The sequence below is a fragment of the Puma concolor genome, chromosome B3 (genome assembly GCF_028749965.1).
Source record: "Puma concolor isolate L17-30 chromosome B3, mPumCon1.1.hap2, whole genome shotgun sequence".
In the NCBI taxonomy this organism is placed as follows: domain Eukaryota; kingdom Metazoa; phylum Chordata; class Mammalia; order Carnivora; family Felidae; genus Puma; species Puma concolor.
In genome coordinates, this window is record NC_141672.1 from 126,298,737 (window position 1) to 126,319,714 (window position 20,978).

At 38.9% G+C, this 20,978-nt stretch overlaps 1 protein-coding gene and 1 pseudogene across 1 annotated transcript; both read left to right on the plus strand.

Annotated features, from left to right (window-relative positions):
- The first annotated feature begins 445 nt into the window (after positions 1-445).
- On the plus strand, positions 446-2,114 carry NDN (necdin, MAGE family member). The gene has a single exon (XM_025919603.2). It carries the CDS (start codon positions 560-562, stop codon positions 1,532-1,534), a length of 975 nt encoding a protein of 324 aa, XP_025775388.1. The 5' UTR covers positions 446-559; the 3' UTR covers positions 1,535-2,114.
- A 4,618-nt stretch (positions 2,115-6,732) lies between these two features.
- LOC112856422 (ornithine decarboxylase antizyme 2 pseudogene) lies at positions 6,733-7,412 on the plus strand (annotated as a pseudogene).
- The last annotated feature ends 13,566 nt before the right edge of the window (positions 7,413-20,978 follow it).

Consider the following 20,978-nt stretch of genomic DNA (forward strand, 5'->3'; position numbering starts at 1 on the left):
CCCGATCTTTCCCTTGGTTTAAAGTCTCACACTCATTGTCACAAAACTCAAGTTTACACACCAGCCTAGAACTTTCTCTGGGACTTTTATATCTACCGTGATTCTGCATACACCCAATTAAACATTTCCCAAGAAACTGAAGAAACTTATCTTAGAAACTTAACTTACCATCTATGCTCTTAAACTTTCTAGCGCTCCTTCTCCAGTGCTCTTGCATCTCCCCCCCCCCACTCCTTCCCACCACCTCCTCAGCTCAAAGGGGACAACTGCGGGTCACTGCTGCCCCATTTCAGGGTGCTCCCCACTACTTCTGTGGGGCCTCAAGTCACAACCGCCCCGTCGGGCTCCCAGCCTGCCCCACCCCCCTGCTGCGGTCAAGCCTTCAGCCTGCGGACGCGCAAGCGCAGTGGCGGGTCCCGCCGCCGCCCCGCCCCGCCCGGCTGCTGCGGAAGGCGCCGCGCGCAGCAACGCGCACTTCCTCTCCAGGAGTCCGCGGAGGGAGCGCAGTCTCGAAGAGCTCCTGGACGCAAAGGCCCTGCCCTTGTCAGAGGGAGCCGTTATGTCCGAACAAAGTAAGGATGTGTGTGACCCTGACTCTGCACCCCAGGCTCTCAACTCCGAGGTGCACATCAGTCCTGGGGTCCCCGGGGGGCCCTCCCAGCCCGCGTCTCAGGCCGCGACCCTCGCAGCGCCAGAGAGCCCTCCTCTAGGCCCGATCGAAGCCCCGCTGCCTTCGCCTCCGCCCCAGGCCCCAAGCGAGGAGGGAGACCCGAAGGCCCTGCAGCAGGCTGCGGAGGAAGGCCGCGCCCACCAAGCCCCAGCGGCCCAGCCTGGCCCAGCGCCGCCAGCCCCGGCCCAGCTGGTGCAGAAGGCGCACGAGCTCATGTGGTACGTGTTGGTCAAGGATCAGAAGAGAATGATCATCTGGTTCCCAGACATGGTGAAGGATGTCATCGGCAGTTACAAGAAATGGTGCAGAAGCATTCTCAGACGCACCAGCCTCATCCTCGCACGAGTGTTCGGGCTACACCTGAGGCTGACTAGCCTGCACACGATGGAGTTTTCGCTTGTCAAAGCGCTTGAGCCGGAAGAGCTGGACAGGGTGGCGCTGAGCAACCGTATGCCTATGACAGGCCTCCTGCTGATGATTCTGAGCCTCATCTATGTGAAGGGTCGCGGTGCAAGAGAGAGTGCCGTCTGGAACGTGCTGCGCATCCTGGGGCTACGGCCCTGGAAGAAGCACTCCACCTTTGGAGATGTGAGAAAGCTCATCACCGAGGAGTTCGTCCAACAGAATTACCTGAAATACCAGCGCGTACCCCACGTTGAGCCACCTGAGTACGAGTTCTTCTGGGGTTCCCGTGCCAGCCGTGAAATCACCAAGATGCAAATCATGGAGTTCCTGGCCAGGGTCTTTAAGAAAGACCCCCAGGCCTGGCCTTCCCGATACAGAGAGGCTCTGGAGGAGGCCAGAGCTCTGCGGGAGGCTGATCCCACTGCCCACTGCCCCCGCAGCAGTGTCTCCGAGGACTAGCAAGGTCTGGAGGCAGATTAATGGTTTCTGACCCTCACCAGGGCGGTGGAGGGGTGGGGGTGGGACAATAGAGTATTCAGGATTTACAGTGCAGTATTTCACGTGTAACTTTAAGTTTTCAGTACAGTGCTTTTATACTTTTTAATGCAATGTTGTATTCAGTTCAGTACTATTAGATAGTGTGCAGGATTTATGCATGTTTGTTTATAAGTAAGCTCGGTTGGTGCTTTCGCTTTTGTGCTACCTTTCTTGAATTTTTGTACCAGAGACGTGCTAAACTTATGAAATACATTGAGAAATTTTCCATCTTATTCTTTTATATGGAACGGATGATGTGTATTAGGTAGACTACTTCTGGAGAGTTTGGAAGAACTCACCAGTAAAGCTGGCCTAACCAAGAGGAGAGTCAAGGCCCCCCTCTTTATGACCTCGCTGGGCACAGTAAACATCCATGTGGAGTGCAGTGATGTGAACTGAAACGACCTCAATGTGGGCACTTGGCACAGTTTACTAAACACAAATACAACCCCACCATGAGTAAACTTTAAAGTAAACATTAAAGATTCTTGTGATACAATCATTTTTGGAAAAGTGTACTCTATCTTTTTAGTACTGTAGTATGGATTGGGAATGAGACATTGTACCAACTGTACAAATATGGTAATTTCATCTAATAGGGTGGGAAAATCACTGCTCTATCGCTACTCATAAATGTGTGAAGTTTTTTAAAAATGTAACTTACATGTTCATCTCAAAACTGACAAAGAAAAGTGTAAAAACAGCAAAAATGTTCATAATCACATCACATAGAAACAAGGGTTGATATTTACAGTTCCTTTCTTACATTTTCTACATTTTATTAAAATTAGCTGACTTTTGTGGGCACTTAAAAATGGGGCATTGTGCTAAAGTCCTTTATGTATATTTTCTCTTTGTCTTTAATACTTAAAACAGCCTTTCAAGCAGGCACTTACCATATCTGCACCATGGAGGAAGTACAGGAACAAAGTATGTAATTAACTTTCCCCAGATCATAAAGCTTAGTGAGAGGAGGAGCTAGGATTTGAATCCACACAGAATAAGTCAGGCCCTATACATTTCTCTCCCTGCCTACAACTGCCCCACACTTCCTGCTTTTTAATTTCATTCCTAAAATTCCATGTTTGAGAATGTACTCTTAGCTCCCTACCCCCAAAATGCAAATTCACACACAGGCTGGGGATTTAATTTTTCTAATGAATCCTCACATTAATCTTTTTAGAGGAAGCAATCTTATTCTGATTGTATAAATCAAGAAACTTTGTTTCAGAGAGATTAATGGACTTAACCAGATCATATTACTGCTTAGCAGTGAAGCCAAGAATTGAAACATGGTCTTCCCTGAAGGACTGAGGTGAAAGTGCCTTCTCTTGAACAGTGATGTCAGAGGAACACACAGGAGACTACCTAGGAGAGGGAGGTGGAATTGGGGTGGGAAGGTTGCCTATTAGGACATATGTGATCCAGCAGTTCTTAAATCGCAATGGGCCACTAGGCAATCCCTCCCAGGGTGGAATGGGGTGAGGATGGGGGTAAGGGGCAATGATGAGATAAATCTCATTATGAAGCTTTCAATCCTGCAAGGGAGTGGAGCAAGAAATGGGCCTTTAAAATGGCCATAAAGCCTTCAAACTTCAGAATATTGGAAAAGATCATTTTTTAAAGCCAGAATCTTTTCTGGAGAAAGACCTAATAAAGGGAACACATATGTGACATCGCCCCCCCAAAGAAGTAAATAGAGTTGTATTTGTGTGAAGGATTACAGTCTGGATTGAAAGCTAGGATTCTTAACACTTAATGGCATAACTGAATAGGTAGATGCAGGTGCTAAAAATGCTCAAGAAGTCTCACGTGCTCAGATGAAATCCATCTCCAGGTTAGTAGACTTACTGTGAAGTCTCCCATGGCAAGGCATTTCTGCAGTAACTCAGGCAGGGGTGACCTTTGATGCCACCAACTTACCCAGAGCCAAGGTATCTGTTTAGAAATTTTAGAAATGTTAAAGATTTACTTCTCATCACCCAAAAATTCTCTACAAAATCAAAACAAATCTGCCCCATTTAAATTTAAAATAATGGGGATATCCAGGATGTTCCACTTCTGGAGCAGGGCCACAGCTGTCACTCCTGCCATGGCAGGGTGCTGGTCATTTTGTCTAATGTCCTATTGCTTTCCTCACTGCTGGGTTGACTCCTGGCAGCAACTGTAACTCCTGTACACTTCTTTCAGTCAAACCCAGAGGTCACTGGGCAGGTAGTCCCTCACCTCCCACTTAACCCCCTGTGTTTGTATTCACCTTGCTCACTGCTATGAGAGACAGGGAGAACCACTCCAAAGCTGCCCAAGCTCACAGACACAACCACATCACCCATGACCTAGAGGCCTGAACCTCTGCAGAAGGAGAAAGACCTTATAATGAGAAATGAGGAGCTGACCCCAGCAAGTCACATGGGCAGGGCTGCTCACCTCCTATACTATCTCAGAGGCAGCCAGACCTAAAGGAGGAGGCTTTCTAGCATGCATCAGTGTTATTTTATGACATTTGGTCCAGCAGTTATCTGCCCCAGCATGGGGTGGGAACATTCAATACCTTTCTTAGATTTTCATACTGGGCATAAATAAAATGTTGGAGGGTTTGCCAAATATTTTCCAAAAGTTTCACCTACAAGGTGCTGGGAGAGGTCATTCAGAAAGGACTGCAAATCCTTGTTATTCATCTTGGATGACAGTGTGGTGAATCTCTAGACTGCTGTGGCTGGGAAAGAGTTCCTAATTTCTCAGAATGTGATACATTTTATCTGTTCTGTCAACTGGAATGTCACTTTTTTACAAACACCACACACATATTTCACTGTAATGAACTTCATTTTATTAAATTCATGGAGGGAAAAAGCGCCTTTTAAAACTTAATATAAAATATAATGCCACCTGCTCTAAGCTATTCTAGAGAGGAAAAAGACTTTTGTAGTATCATTATTAAATTGGACGTGTGTATTTCAAATAAACTTGGTATACAGTTTAGTGTTTCCTTTGCTTGAAAAGCTTTCTATGTCCCCCTATACCTTGAGCCTTCATCTGACTCATGAACACCGCTTCTGGTGGAAATGCTTTTCTAGCCTTCAAAAGCACAGCCATGTTCTCCCAGTGTTACAGCAGCATCCCAGACTGTTCACACAATGTACACAGGCTGTTTATAAATATTTTTAGTTTCTTTCTCTCTTCATGGATTGTTACATACTTAAAAATAAAAACTGTATCTGTCATTTTTATCAATTCCTTGATGTTTAACATAGGGACTGGCATGGCATATGTATGTGCTGATAAATACTTGTATGACTTAAGAAACTGAAAACATTATAATAGACCTACTCCATCACACAGCGAAACAAAACCAAACACAGAAAATAATGGTCAACTACTCTAAAGTAGATGGAATATGGACAAGTTGAAATTAGAGAAAATTTTTTCAGAAAAAAAATAGTGTAAACAAGAATTTTTTAAAGAGTCAGTTCTTTAGTTAAAAAAATTAAATATTTATTTTTGAGAGGGAGAGACAGAGCATGAGCAGGGGAGTGGTAGAGAGAGAGGGAAACACAGAATCTGAAGCAGCTCAAGGCTGTGGACTGTCAACACAGAGCCTGACACAGGGCTCAAACTCACAGACTGCAAGATCATGACCTGAGCTGAAGTCAGAAGCAACCAAATCACCAAGGTGCCTAAAGAGTCAGTTCTTTAAATAAACTAAGAAATTGGGCCAATATCTAGCAGGGTTTTATTTATTAATTTTATTTTTTGTTGATACACAATTGACATATACTATTCTATTAGTTTTAGGTAAAAAACATAATGATTTGATATATGTATATATTTTGAAATGATTGCAATTAGTTAACAACCATCACCGCACATTGTTACATTTTTTTTCTTGTGATGAAAACTTCTTTAGGGATGTTTTTATTTTGTAAATTTTTATTATTGAATTATAGTTGACATGCAGTGATATGTTAGTTTTAGGTGTACAACACAGTGATTCAACAATTCTATACATTACTCAATGTTCACTATGATAAGGTGAACAGCATAGGGAATACAGTCAATAACATTGTAATGATATTGTATGGTGACAGATGGTGACAACATCTCAAGATGTTGAGAACTTTTAAAAATCCGCTCTCCTAGCAACTTTCAAATGTGCAATACAGTACTGTTAACTATAGTCACCAGGCTTCAAATTACATCCCCAGTTCTCATAACTGGAAGTATGTACTTTTCGACCACCTTTATTCATCTCATCTCACCCCTCAATCACCATCTCGGACAACCATTAATTCTTTGTATCTATGTTTCATTTTATTTCTAAGATTCCACTTATGGGGTGTCTAGATGGCTCAGTCATCAGAACATGAGACTCTTGATCTTGGGGTTCTAAGTTCAAGCCCCACGTTGGGTGAAGAGATTACTTAAAATTTTTTTAAATCTTAAAAAAAGATTCAGTTTTAAGCGACATCATGTGACATTTATCTGTCAGACTTACTTCACTTAACATAATGCTCTCAAGTTTCATCCATGTTGAAACTGGCAGGATTTCCTTCCTTTTTATGGCTGAATTTTCATATATATTTATATATTACATTTTCTTTATTCTTCAACTGATGGACATTTAAGTTGTTTCCATGTCCTGGCCATTATAGATAATGTTGAAATGAACATGAGGTTTCAAATATATTTTCAGGTAATGATTTTGTTTCCTTTGGATAAATGCCCAGAAGTGGAATTCCTGGATCTCATGATAGTTCTATTTTTAATTTTTTGAGGAACCTTCATACTACTGCGTTGGTTTATAGTTCCCCCAACAGTACACAAGTGTTCTCTTTTCTCCACATCCTCATCAATGCTTATTTCTTGTCTTCTTGATAATAGCCATTTGAACAGATATGAGGCAGTTTTTTTTTTTTTTGTTCTTGTTCATTTGTCTTTAGGAGAAACAGAGCAAATAACTTCTTACTAGGAAGATGAGCAAAAGACACAAACAAGTTAGTGTTCCAAAGGCAACAGATAGTTAAGTGCAAAAATGAAAAAGAAAACAAAAATCACCCACACTTCTTAAATCAAGATAGTGTTTGAGTTGGAGAAAGGTATTCACTGTGGCAGAAGGATGACTCTGGGCCAGGGCCTGACAGGGACTTAGTGTGCAGAGATCGCCCAGAACCCAAGACTGTGTGAACCTACACCCACCGTCTCATCCACCTACCCACTCTATGCAGCCACCAACTCCCACCCTGAGCAGAACCACCGAGGATGATAAACACCCAGGACAGTAGTATTCTGCTTTTGAGTAACTGTCCACAGCTCCAGTGCCACAGGCACATTGTTCCAGGGCCTCTGTGGTACTCCTGATGCCCCTCAGCCACTGTCAAAGATCCCAGTGGGTGAAGGGGAGGTAAGGATACTTCTCTCTGAGCTATAATGTATAAGGACGAGAAGCACCATGTGACCCATGGAAAACCTCGCATCGTCCACTTCCAGGATGAGGTCACCTAGGTGAAAGTCTTCCTGAGATGCAGCCCTGTCCATCCAGAGCCTGTTTGTAGAAATCCCAAATAGATTCTCAGCTGATGGGAGCAAAGAAGGATTGTTAGCACTGCCAGAGTTTTCTGAAGAGAAGGTGAAAATGAACTATGTCTTCATGTGCTTCAGGAAGGGCCAGGAAGACAGAGTCCACTCCTGAAGACCTTCAGGGCTTTGAGATTGTGCATCCAGACCATTCCTGAGTTCTCTCTGGGCCATATGTGATGTTCATGGTTTACCCCTGGACCAGAACTTGTCTGATGAGGATTAATGGCCATAGAGGATGTTTTGCCCAAGAGCCACAGTTGGAGGAGAGAAAAAATTAGGCAGCCCTGGGACAATGGAGGGGGTTTCATGATGTCTAGGGAAGGACACTGAGGGGCTCAGAGTGAGGGTTGCCTATTGTGTTCTCTGAGTTGACTAGTTGAAATTGTTTTCCCAAAAAGAACAATATAAATATATTCTTCATATGTAATCACCAATAGTAAATTAAAATGTTTATGAACTGGCATTAGAAGCTTTTTAAACTGCACTGTGTGATGTGCTCTATCTATCCTAGGGGAGTACATTGCCTAGAGGGGGAGGGACTGTCTGGATCCAGAGGCAAAGACTGGAGGATTTGTGGGTAGCACTGTCAAGTTCAGATTCCCCTGCTGTTGGGCTTCCTTATTTTGGTTTTTAAGACTTGCATATTTTCTTTTCTTCCTGTCAACCCAGGGACTCCTGAATATAGGCTTTTCAGCCCCTGGGCTATGTTTTCTATACTTGAGTTTTTCTATATTCCGCCTAGGCTCCTCTGTGTGCATTTGTGTCTGGTCTGGAGAAACCAAGTCTTTCCCCTTCCTTTTTTGCAGCTTAGTGTTATTCTGGCATTTGGTTAGACTGGCTTTATGTGTTTAATGCTATCAATGCATTTTAAATAGGGGCTTTGAAGTTCACTCCCACCACCAGGGCTTTCTTTGGGATGCCTTGGCCTTAAAACACTAGCCAAACTTCCAATTTGTAAATCACAACCAAGAGTTCTTATTCCTGGATGTAGGCCCAGGCCCCAAGGTGTCTCCTTCCTAGGGTCATAAAGAGCAGAGAGGAAGAGGAATAGCAACTCATGGCCAGGGGTTTGTATGAGAATCTGTTCTTGGGAACTAGATGCTTCTGCCAGCCTGAGTATAGTGCTGACTTCCCTTCCTCTCTCAACTGGTTCTGAGTAGTGTCTGAGATCCTGCTCCACAGGATTTAGGGGTGGGACTGTGGGTGTACAAGTGGCCTGCCCTTTTCTGTTTTCACTGAACAGCTCATTCTAACAGGGGAAGAAGGGAGAAAGATCCAGATTGGGTGAGGAGGTGAGGGTGTCAGGGAGACAAGTGTTTTGTGTTACTGTTTCAATAAACTGATTTAAAGTTTAAAAAAAGATACTGTTTTTATGCTAATTGATCAGCTATAATAAAAGTCAATATTCTGTACTAGCAAGAGTGAGTAGAAATTGACATTTTTAAACCCTGCTATAGCTGCATAAATAACTAAATGTTTTCTTATTTTATTCATTAATTTGGAATATATACTGAACACCTAATATGTTGCAGATGCTGTGCAAGGAGTTAGGGATGCAATAATGAACAGACTAGACATTGTCCTGTGCTTGTAGCATTCAGTCTATTGAAAGGAATAAATGAATAATAAGAATTACACTTCCGTGCAGTGAGTGCCACTTTTGGAGAAGCACAGAAGTTAAAGAGGCCTGAACAAGTGCACCCAACGCATATTTTCCCAGACAAGTGACAAATAAATTTACATCTATAGGAAAAGAAGGAATTAGCCACATAAAAGTGGTGTGGTAAAGGTAGATATTGGAGGGGGGTTTCTTTATGACCAGGAAGTTGCTGTGTGAACACACACACAAGCATAGAAGACTATAAAAAGTTGCTGAAAATTCCCTAAAAAGGAGATGGGAAGTAAGTTTCAAAACAAGCTAGAGACTAGAATATTGGACAAAGAGAAAAAAAATTACCATACTTGAGATAGTCAATGTCATCAAAGACATGACTAATTTCCATCATACAAGGGTCCAACAAACTGAGAAGGAAGAGGGAACTATGCTGAAAGATGTCCTTCTTTTGATTATGCATCTCCTTTTATTTTTCTGATTGCTAATCAAAACATCCTTCTGCATCTCTTAATTTGCCTCATTATTATTTTTTCACCTACTGAGCAGTCTGGAGCCCTTAACTATGTTGCGTATTTTCTCATATCTTAAGAGTTCCTCGTGTTTTCTTAGTAACAACCTATTATGTATACACACACACACATACATATATGTGTGTGTGTGTATATATATATATGTGTATATATATATATGTATATCTTTTGCTAATTGATGTATAAGTTCATTTGCGTATATATTTATGTATTAGAGACTCTTAGCTTCTACTATATAGCCATATTGTGTTGGACACTGGGTATATATTAATGAACTAGACAAAAACGGCCCTGGCATGAAGGAGTTCAATGATAAATTCATAGTGTTGATAGAGTATAATGTGAATGTATACGAACAAATGACCATTAAATACAAATTACATTAGGATAAGATAATGAAACAAATGACTTGTTTAGAGTGATAAGGAATGGTGGAGGAGATTGTCTAAAATAAAGTAGTCAGGAAAGACTTTTCTGGCCAGGTGAAATTTAAGTGGATACTTGAAGGATTAGGAAATATCTACAAAGAGTAGAAGGAACATGATCCCAGTTAGAAAAATAACATATTTGAAGTCCCATAGTTACTTATGTGGATTTTATGGTTGCCTCTGCCAGCATATATAGCATTTAATATGATGAACTGACCAACACACAATATCCAAAACTCTTTTCTGATCTGTTGAGATAACTGAGGCAGCACAAGCTAACTATTTGATTTATAGCCTTTCAGTTATGTTCTAGTCAAAATATGTAAGGAGAAACCTATTTGTGCTTTCCTTTCCTACATGCTTTTACTATTCTAAGAACTTAGAAGATCTGTTAAAGCTTCTGTAATGACAAGTATTATAAAAGCTAAAAGAATCACAGAGATGTGGAGTCTGACATCTTCAAACCACTAAAAACATATCGATAGCTGCCTATAAAAAGGCAGAATTTTTTTCTCACCTTTACTGAGATATAATTGACATATCATTGTGTAAGTTAAAGATGTACAATATGTTGATTTGATACATTATATATTGAAAAATGATTATCACCATAATATTAGCCAGCTAAGACCTCCATCATATCACATAATTACCATTTCTTTTTTGTGATGAGAATATTTAAGATCTACTTTTAGCAACTTTCAAGTATTATTAATTATAATTACCATACTACATTAGATCACTGAACTTATTTATCTTATAACTGGAAGTTTTGACTAACATAACTCCCCATACCCACCCCAGCCTCTAGTAACCACTATTATACTTTCCATTTCAATGAGTGTGGGTTTTTTCAACCTAAAAGACATGTCATAGAATATTTGTCTTTCTTTGTCTGACTTGCTCCACTCAGCATAATGCCTTCAAGTTTCATTCATGTTTTGCAGATGACAGGATTTCCTTCTTTCTCATTGCTAAATAATATTTGTGTGTGCACGTGTGTTTGTGTGTCTGTGTCTTCTTTATCCATTTACCCATTGATGGATACTTGGGTTGTTTCCATTTCTTTGCTACACTAAACATGGGAGTGCAGATATTTCTTTGAGGCTTTACTTTCATTTCCTTTGGATATATACCCAGAAATGGAATTGCTGGATCCTATGGTACTTCTATTTCTAATTTTTTGAGACCACTGTATTTCTTGGAATGTATTTATATAAAACAACCTATTTCTTTAAGCTACAGCCTTGAAGATTTGAGGGTTTTTTTTTTTTTTTTTAATTTTTTTTTTCAACGTTTATTTATTTTTGGGACAGAGAGAGACAGAGCATGAACGGGGGAGGGGCAGAGAGAGAGGGAGACACAGAATCGGAAACAGGCTCCAGGCTCTGAGCCATCAGCCCAGAGCCTGACGCGGGGCTCGAACTCACGGACCGCAAGATCGTGACCTGGCTGAAGTCGGACGCTTAACCGACTGCGCCACCCAGGCGCCCCGAAGATTTGAGGTTTTTGTTTGTTTGTTGTTGTTTTGCTTCATGCAGCTCAAATATCCCTAAGTGGTATAAATTCCAAGTGTTTTGTTTTTTTTTTCTCCTCTTGCCCCATTGTGTGTTTGGTACTCATACTGGGTAATACTGACCATGACAGAGAATTTATTATATATGAAAAGCAGAGTAATCCTATATCCTTGTGATAGTATTTAATGAGACATGGGAACTTAATTCAGCACTAGGTAATCAGAACGTGGAGATGAGAATTTCACTTAGATCTTGGCAACTGTCAGTGGTAAGAGGACTAGAGATTTTGGTCCCAAAGCTTGAACTACTTTGTTTGTTTGTTTTTGGTTATCTCAGAAAATAGTATATTTAAATCAGCTTATTATTTTTAAGTTCACATTGTTATTGAATTGAAACATCATGCTAACAATGATAATGCATATTCATTCCAGTGGATAAAAAAGAAAGGTGTGTAATTAGGAAGAGAGTAGAGCATCAGGCCAGCCTTTGTAGGCAATGATAAGCAAACAAACTGTATTAAAGAGCAAACAGAAATCACTAATGAGTTTGAGACTGGTTTGATTGACATTACACTTTTAAAATACTATTTTAATTATTTTTTTTAATTTTTGTAATGTTTATTTATATATGAAGAGAGAGAGAGAGAGAGAGAGAGAGAGAGAGAGAGAGACAGAAATAGAGTCCCACCCCAAACCAGCAGAAGACAGGAAATAATAAAGATTAGAGCAGAAATAAATGCTATCGAACAAAAACAAACAAACAAACAAACAAACAAACAAACAAACAAAAAACAGTAGAACAGATCAATGAAACCAGAAGATGGTTCTTTGAAAGAAGTAACAAAATTGATAAACCACTAGCCAGTCTGATCAAAAAGAAAAAGGAAAAGACCCAAATAAATAAAATAAAGAATGAAAGAGGAGAGATCACAACCAACACAACAAAAATAAAAACAATAATAAGAGAATATCCTGAGCAATTATATGCCAATAAAATGGGCAATCTTGAAGAAATGGACAAATTCCTAGAAACATATACACTATCAAAACTGAAACAGGAAGAAATAGAAAATTTGAACAGACCCATAACCAGTAAGGAAATCGAATTAGGAATCAAAAATCTGCCAAAAAACAAGAGTACAGGGCCAGATGGCTTTCCAGGGGGAATTCTACCAAACATTTAAGGAAGAGTTAACACCTATTTTCTTGAAGCTGTGCCAAAAATAGAAATGGAAGGAAAACTTCCAAACTCTTTCTATGAAGCCAGCATTACCTTGATTCCAAAAAAAGACAGAGACCCCACTAAAAAGGAGAACTATAGACCAATTTCCCTGATGAACATGGATGTGAAAATACTCAACAAGATATTATCCAACCAGTTCCAACAATACATTAAAAAAATTATTCACCATAACCAAGTGGGATTTCTACCCGGGATGTAGGGCTGGTTCAATATCCACAAAAAAATTAACGTGATTCATCATCACATCAATAAAAGAAAGGACAAGAACCATATGATCCTCTCAATAGATTCAGATAAAGCACTTGACAAAATACAGCATACTTCCTTGATAAAATCCTTCAAGTAGGGATAGAAGGAGCATACCTCGAGATCATAAAAACCATATATGAATGACCCATCTCTAATATCATCCTCAATGGGGAAAAACTGATAGCTTTTCCCCTAAGATCAGAAACAAGACAGGTATGTCCACTCTTGCCACTATTATTCAACATAGTATTGGAAGTCTTAGCCTCTTGCAATCAGACAACACAAAGAAATAAAAGGCATCCAAATTGGCCAGGAGGAGGTCAAACTTTCACTCTTTGCAGATGACATGATACTATATATGGAAAACCCTAAAGAGTCCACCAAAAAAACTGCTAGAACAGATTTATGAATTCATCAAAGTTGCAGGATATAAAATCAATGCACAGAAATCGGTTACATTCCTATACACCAACAATAAGAAATCAAGGAATAGACCCCATTTACAGTTGCACTAAAACCCATAAAATACCTAGGAATAATTCTAGCCAAAAGATGAAAAATCTATACACAGAAAACTATAGAAAGCTTATAAAAGAAATTGAAGAAGACACAAAGAAATGGAAAAAGATTCCATGCTCCTGGATAGGAAGAACAAATATTGTTAACATATCGATACTATCCAAAGCAATCTACATATTCAATGCAGTCCCTATCAAAGTAACACCAGCATTCTTCACAGAGCTAGAAAAAATAATTATAAAATTTGTATGGAACCAGAAAGACCCCGAATAGACAAAGCAATCTTGAAAAAGAAAACCAAAGTAGGAAGCATCACAATCCCAGACTTCAAGCTATACTACAAAGCTGTAATCATCAAGACAGTATGGTACTGGCACAAGAACAGACACTCAGATCAATGGAACAGAATAGAGAACCCAGAAATGGACCCACAAATGTATGACCAACTATTCTTTGGCAAAGCAGCAATGAATATCCAATGGAATAAAGACAGTCTCTTCAGCAAGTGGTGCTGGGAAAACTGGACAGCGACATGCAGAAGAATGAACCTGGACCACTTTTTTACACCATACACAAAAATAAACTCCAAATGGATGAAAGACCTCAATAAGACAGGAAGCCATCAAAATCCTCTAGGAGAAAGCAGGCAAAAACCACTTTGATCTTGGCTGCAGCAACTTCTTACTCAACACATCTCCAGAGGAAAGAGAAACAAAAGCAAAAATGAACTACTGGGACCTCATCAAAATAAAAAGCTTCTGCACAGTGAAGGAAACCATCAGCAAAACTAAACAGCAACAGACAGAATGGGAGAAGATATTTGCAAATGACATATCAGATAAAGGATTAGTATCCAAATCTACAAAGAACTTATCAAACTCAACACCCAAAAAACAAATAATCCAGTGAAGAAATGGGCAAAAGACATGAATAGACACTTCTCCAAAGAAGACATCCAGATGGCCAACTGACACATGAAAAAATGTTCAACGTCACTCATCTTCAGTGAAATACAAATCAAAACCACAATGAGATATCACCTTAAACCTGTCAGAATGGCTAACATAGCAACTCAGGCAACAATAGGTGTTGGCAAGGATGCAGAGAAAGAGGATCCCTTTTGCATTGTTGGTGGGAATGCAAGCTGGTGCAGCCACTCTGGAAAACAGGATGGAGGTTCCTCAAAAAACTAAAAATATAATTACCCTATGACCCAGCAATTGCACTACTAAGCATTTATCCAAGGGATACAGGTGTGCTATTTTGAAGGGACACATGCACCCCCATGTTTATAGCAGCACTATCAACAATAGCCAAAGTATGGAAAGAGCCCAAATGTCCATCGATGGATGAGTGGATAAAGAAGATGTGATACACACACACACACACACACACACACACACACACACACACACACAATGGAGTATTATTCAGCAATCAAAAAGAATGAAATCTTGCCATTTGCAGCTACGTGGATGGAACTGGAGGGTATTATGCTAAGTGAAATTAGTCAGTCAGAGAAAGACAAAACTCATATAACTTCACTCATATGAGGATTTTAAGAGACAAAACAGATGAACATAAAGGAAGGGAAACAAAAATAATATAAAAACAGGGAGGGGAACAAAACAGAAGAGACTCATAAATATGGAGAACAAACAGGGTTACTGGGAGGGAGTATGGGCTAAATGGGTAAGGGGCACTAAGGAATCTACTCCTGAAATCATTGTTTCACTATATGCTAACTAATTTGGATGTAAATTTTAAAAAATAAAAAATGAAATTAAAAAACAAAAGAAACAGAGTGCTAGTGGGGGAGGGACAGAAAGAGGGAGACACAAAATCCAAAACAGGCTCCAGGTTCTGAGCATCAGCACTGAGCCTGACATGGGGTTTGAACTCACCAACCATAAGATGGTGACCTTAGCTGAAGTTGGACACTTAACTGACTGAGCCACCCAGTTCCCCTAAATTACTCCTCTATTATATTCATAATGATTTGAGAGGGAAAAAGATCGAGATTGTGGTCTGATAAGAGATGGGGATGATGTAAAAAAAGACAGAGTATATGTCTTTTGGATTTTGTTGAGGAATGGAGAATGGGTAGGTAAGGAAGTTAGAAGATTGAGTACTGATTCATGTTTCTAGCTTGAACATCGGGTGAATGGTAGTGTTATTTAATTAGACATGGAAGAGGAGGGAAAGAACAGGGGTAAAAGTAATAAAAAGTTTATGTATTAGGACTCTATGAAAAATTCTAAGAAATTTATGAGGTAAAAAATTAATCAAGATGCTTAACTTAAAATAATGAATCATAGCACTACATTAAAGCAATCCATTTGTCCAGAGGGTAAGTATAAGAGTAAAGAAATGTGTATATTTATGATTTTATTATAGGAAATTAAAGTTTTTCCATGTCTATGGTTGAAGAAAGATCTGGTGAAGTGACACAAAAGAGTAGATGAGAGAAAAATAAACTACCATAGTGTTGGATCATAGAAATTAAAATAGTATTATGAGCTGGAGGAATTGGTTAATGACATCAAATGCTGTTGAGATAGTATAAGCATTTGAAGGAGGGATTGCATTAGCAGGATCACTGCCTATTAGAAATGAGATAAAGAGGATTAAGTTCAGGGAAATATAGAGTGTTGTGCATCAGCTTGGATGAGAGATAATGGGGATCTTAGCCAACAAATAAGTAGTGAGCATGGATATTAATGGAAAAAAAGGATAAATATTTGGAGATAAAGTTAACAAAAATGGTGATAGATTAAATGCTAGAACTGAGGATAGAGAAGATTCAAGGAGTATGGCCAGGTTTCTTGCATACACAACAGTTTGAGTAATGCCTGTTATTGAGTTTGGGAGCAAAGGAAAAGCAGTTTTAGGGGCAGTTGGGTGGCACTTTTGGTGAAGTGTATGACTTTTGATTTTGGCTCAGGTCGTGATCTCATGGTTTCTGATTTTGAGCCCCACATTGGTCTCTGTGTTAACAGCATGGAGACTGCATGGGATTCTGTGTCTCCCTCTCTTTCTGCCCCTTACCTCCTCACATGTTCTCTCTCTCTCAAAAATAAATAAATAAACATTTATTTAAAACCAGGTTTGTGTAGAGAGATGCTAATTTCAGTTTTAGACATGTTGAGTTTGAGGTGAATGTGAGGTATCTAAGCAGAGACATCCATTTGACTGGAGAGAAATTCACAAGAGAAGAAGTGAAAATGTAGATTAGAATTTCATAAATCCATGAACACGAATGCTTAGAGGGATTGCATTGACTTTGAAAGGTAAGCTGTGCCTTGCCTGAGCATTTTAGGCAGGATACCTAATAGCTGAATAGTGATTCAGCTCACTGCCAGACACTAACATAGCTATCCTCAAGTTTATGTCCTATGCTAGTTTTTAAAGCCATAGAAGTTTGGGAACCTTGGAGGAGACAGAAGAGATTCAGGGTAGAACATTGAAGAGAGAAAATATGAAATGGACAAATAGAGAGACATCTCAAATAAAGTAAATGAATAGTAGATATATTAGGAATAAAGCAAGACCTACAGAATATTGTTTTAAAAATACCAAGGTAATGGGTATATGATCAATAGTGTTGGACTTACTTGAAGTGTAAAATAGTATGATAACTGATGATGCCCACTGACGTTACTAATGCATAGGTCATTTTCCTCTAGATAAGAACAACTTCAATGGAATACTTGTTAACAGAAGACAGATTTCAGTGATTTAAGAATTGAACAGCATGAAAGTATCAACAACTTGAACATATTCAACTGGTGGGAAGCTAGTGTTGAGGAAGTGGTCAGATCTACAGCTTAAGTAGAGTTACTAGCCTTAAACAGAATTAGGAATATATTCTCTGTAGGGATGAGAGAAAGGGATAAAACAACTGATTAGATGTATGCACATTTGTGTTTGTGACAGGAGGTTAATGGTGCTCTATTTTCTCTGAGGAGTGGCAGGGAAAGTACATTTTTGAGACAGAGAAGGTAAGTGAAGAGAGAGAAACTTGCAGAATTTCTCTAGAGAATGGGAAGACTGAAGTATTTCCAGGAGCATCTGTCCTGGCAGATTCTTGCAGATATTAGCAAATTTAATTTACCAACATATATATTAAAAATACACTACTGCTAAATTTCTTATTTATTCCAGGAATGTGAGGTTGATTCAATATTAAAAATGAATCATCATAATTCACCATATTAGCAGTCTTAAGAATAAAAATCACATGATCATATTAACTCATGCAGAAAAAAGCATTTGACAAAATTCAACTCCCATTCATGATAAAGATTATCAGCAAAGTATGCATAGAAATTAATCAACTTGATAGACAGCATCTAAAAAAAACACACCTGAAGTACAGTTAACATTACTTAATGTTCAATGACAAAAGACTGAATGCTTCTTTCAAAGTTTAGGTATAAGGGTAGGATGTCCACTCTTCCTACTCCTTTTCAAGTTGCTAGTGAAAGTCCTGGGCAGTTGAATATAATGAGAAAGGAAAGCAAACAGTTACAAATTGACAATGAAGATATAAAACTATTCCTATTTGCAGGGTGCATAATTGGCTACATAATCTATAAAATAATCTACGAAAACCAAAACCAAAAAAAATTCCAAAATTAATAGGTGATTTTAGCAAGGTGACAAAACACAAGGTCAACACGCAACTATATTTGTAAATACTAGCTATTAACAATTAGAAGCCAAACTTTAGAACTCAGTGTGTTTACAAGAGCTCAAAAATAGGTGTGAATCCAACACAACATGCATAGGGTCTGTATATTGAAACATAACAGTATGGAGTTTACTCAAAAACTTAAAAATAGAATTACCCTGCTAGGAATTTATCCAAGGGACACAGGAGTACTGATGCATAGGGGCACTTGTACCCCAATGTTCATAGCAGCACTCTCAACAATAGCCAAATTATGGAAAGAGCCTAAATGTCCATCAACTGATGAATGGATAAAGAAATTGTGGTTTATATACACAATGGAATACTACGTGGCAATGAGAAAAAATGAAATATGGCCTTTTGTAGCAACGTGGATGGAACTGGAGAGTGTGATGCTAAGTGAAATAAGCCATACAGAGAAAGACAGATACCATATGGTTTCACTCTTATGTGGATCCTGAGAAACTTAGGAACCCATGGGGGAGGGGAAGGAAAAAAAAAAAAAAGAGGTTAGAGTGGGAGAGAGCCAAAGCATAAGAGACTGTTGAGAACTGAGAACAAACTAAGGGTTGATGGGGGGTGGGAGGGAGGAGAGGGTGGGTGATGGGTATTGAGGAGGGCACCTTTTGAATTTTTTTTTTCAAAGTTTATTTATTTTTGGGACAGAGAGAGACACAGCATGAACGGGGGAGGGGCAGAGAGAGAGGGAGACACAGAATCGGAAACAGGCTCCAGGCTCTGAGCCATCAGCCCAGAGCCCGACGCGGGGCTCGAACTCACAGACCGCGAGATCGTGACCTGGCTGAAGTCGGACGCTTAACCGACTGCGCCACCCAGGCGCCCCAAGGAGGGCACCTTTTGGGATGAGCACTGGGTGTTGTATGGAAACCAATTTGACAATAAATTTCATATATAAATAAAAAAAAATAAAATAAAATAAAAAATAGAATTACCCTACGATCTAGCAATTGCAGTACTAGGTATTTACCCAAAGAATACAAAAATACTAATTCAAATGGATATAGGCACCCTGATATTTATAGCAGAATCATCTGCCATAGCCAAACTATATATATAGTATATATATATATATATACTATATATATAGTATACTATATATATACTATATATATAGTTATATACTATAACTATATATACTATATATATAGTTATATACTATAACTATATATACTATATATAGTATATACTATATACATAGTATATAGTTTATAGTATATATAGTATATACTATAACTATATATACTATAAACTATATATATATTTCCATATATAGTGGAATATTACTCAGCCATCAAAAAGAATGAAATCTTGCCATTTGCAATGACATGGATGAAGCTAGAGAGTATTATGCCACGCCAAGTGAGTCAGAGAAGGGCAAATACCATATGATTTCACTCATATGTGTGATTTAAGAAACAAAATGAATGAGCAAAAACCAAAGAGAGAAAGAGAGTGTGACAAACCAAGAAACAGACTCTATTAAATATTTTATTTATTCTTGAGAGAGAGAGACAGAGACAAGAAACACAGACAGAGACAGAGAATGAGCAGGGGAGGGGCAGAATGAGAGAGGAACATGGAATCTGAAGCAGGCTCCAGGCTCTGAGCTCTCAGCACAGAGCTTAATGTGGGGCTCAAACTCACAAGCTGTGAGATCATGACCTGAGCCAAAGTTGGACACTCAACTTATTGAGCCACCCAGGCACCCCAAGAAACAGACTCTTAATTATAGGAAAGAAACTGATGGTTACCAGAGGGGAGATGGGTGAAGGGATGGTTTAAATAGATGATTGGAATTAAGGAGTGTACTTGTGATGAGCACCAGGTGATGTATATAAGTGTTTAATCACTATATTGTACACCTGAAACCAATATTACATTGTACGTTAAACTGGAATTTGAATAAAACCTTTTAAAAAAGAAAATAAAGGTATTGATAAAAAAATCAAAGACCTAAGTAAATGTAGAGGAACATTATGTTCATAAGATCAGAAGACATCACATAGTAATTAGATAAAATTGTTCTATAGAGTAAATACAATTTCATTCAGAATCCCAGCAGTTTGCCTAGGATTTTCTTAGTTTTGGCACTAAAAATTTCACTTCCCAAGAAGCTCCTTCACGGGATGAGATAAATCCCAGCTTTGGGCTATGAGTAAAAAAGATTGGAGGTGGGGGAATGGAAACCCTATAGAATCCATATGGCAGCCCCCAAATAGGAGCTGAATGCATTTTAAATGTGTACAGCATGCATTATCTACTTTTCATGGTGTTTGTCATTGTTTATTTTCCCCTGACCACTGATGTCGGCAACCTTGATTTATAGCACACAGCAATGGATGATCTATTATTGCACCAATATTAAACTGATGTGATTTAAATATGCTACTTAAGCATTTTGTAATCATGAGCCCTAGTCTGTATTTGACTTTACTTGTTGATTTAGGGCTCTACTTTGTATGTATTTTGTACTAGTTCAGTATTTAACTTTATGAACACTGTGGTCATATTTTCTAAGAATTCAGATAGTGAAAATAAGAACAATTGTAATATCAAAGTCAGCATGCCCCAGATTTCACTGAAGAGAAGGGTAAGTTATTGTGTTAATTTAATGACATATGAAGGACACATACAACTAGATTGAATGGTAAATTTAAAAATTAAAAAAAAAGAAAGCATAATGTATGATACACAGAAAATAATTTGGGGCTGGATATGGTAGAGAAGATGATGTTATCTGTATTAGTTTGCTGGGGCTTTTATAACAAAATATTATAGACTGGGTGGCTTAAACAACATTGCATTGTCTCACAGTAGTTCCAAAGGGTGAAAATCTGAAATCAAGCTGTCAGCAGGGTTTCTTCTTTCTGAGGTCCTTCAGGAAAAGGTGTTTCATGTCTCTTTCTTTGGCATGTAGATAGCAGTCTTCTCCCTGTATTTTCACATTGCCTTCCCTCTGTATTGAATCTTACAAA

Coding starts and splice junctions, on each gene's coding strand:
- NDN (XM_025919603.2), top strand. CDS start 560: ATGTCCGAACAAAGTAAGGATGTGTGTGACCCTGACTCTGCACCCCAG.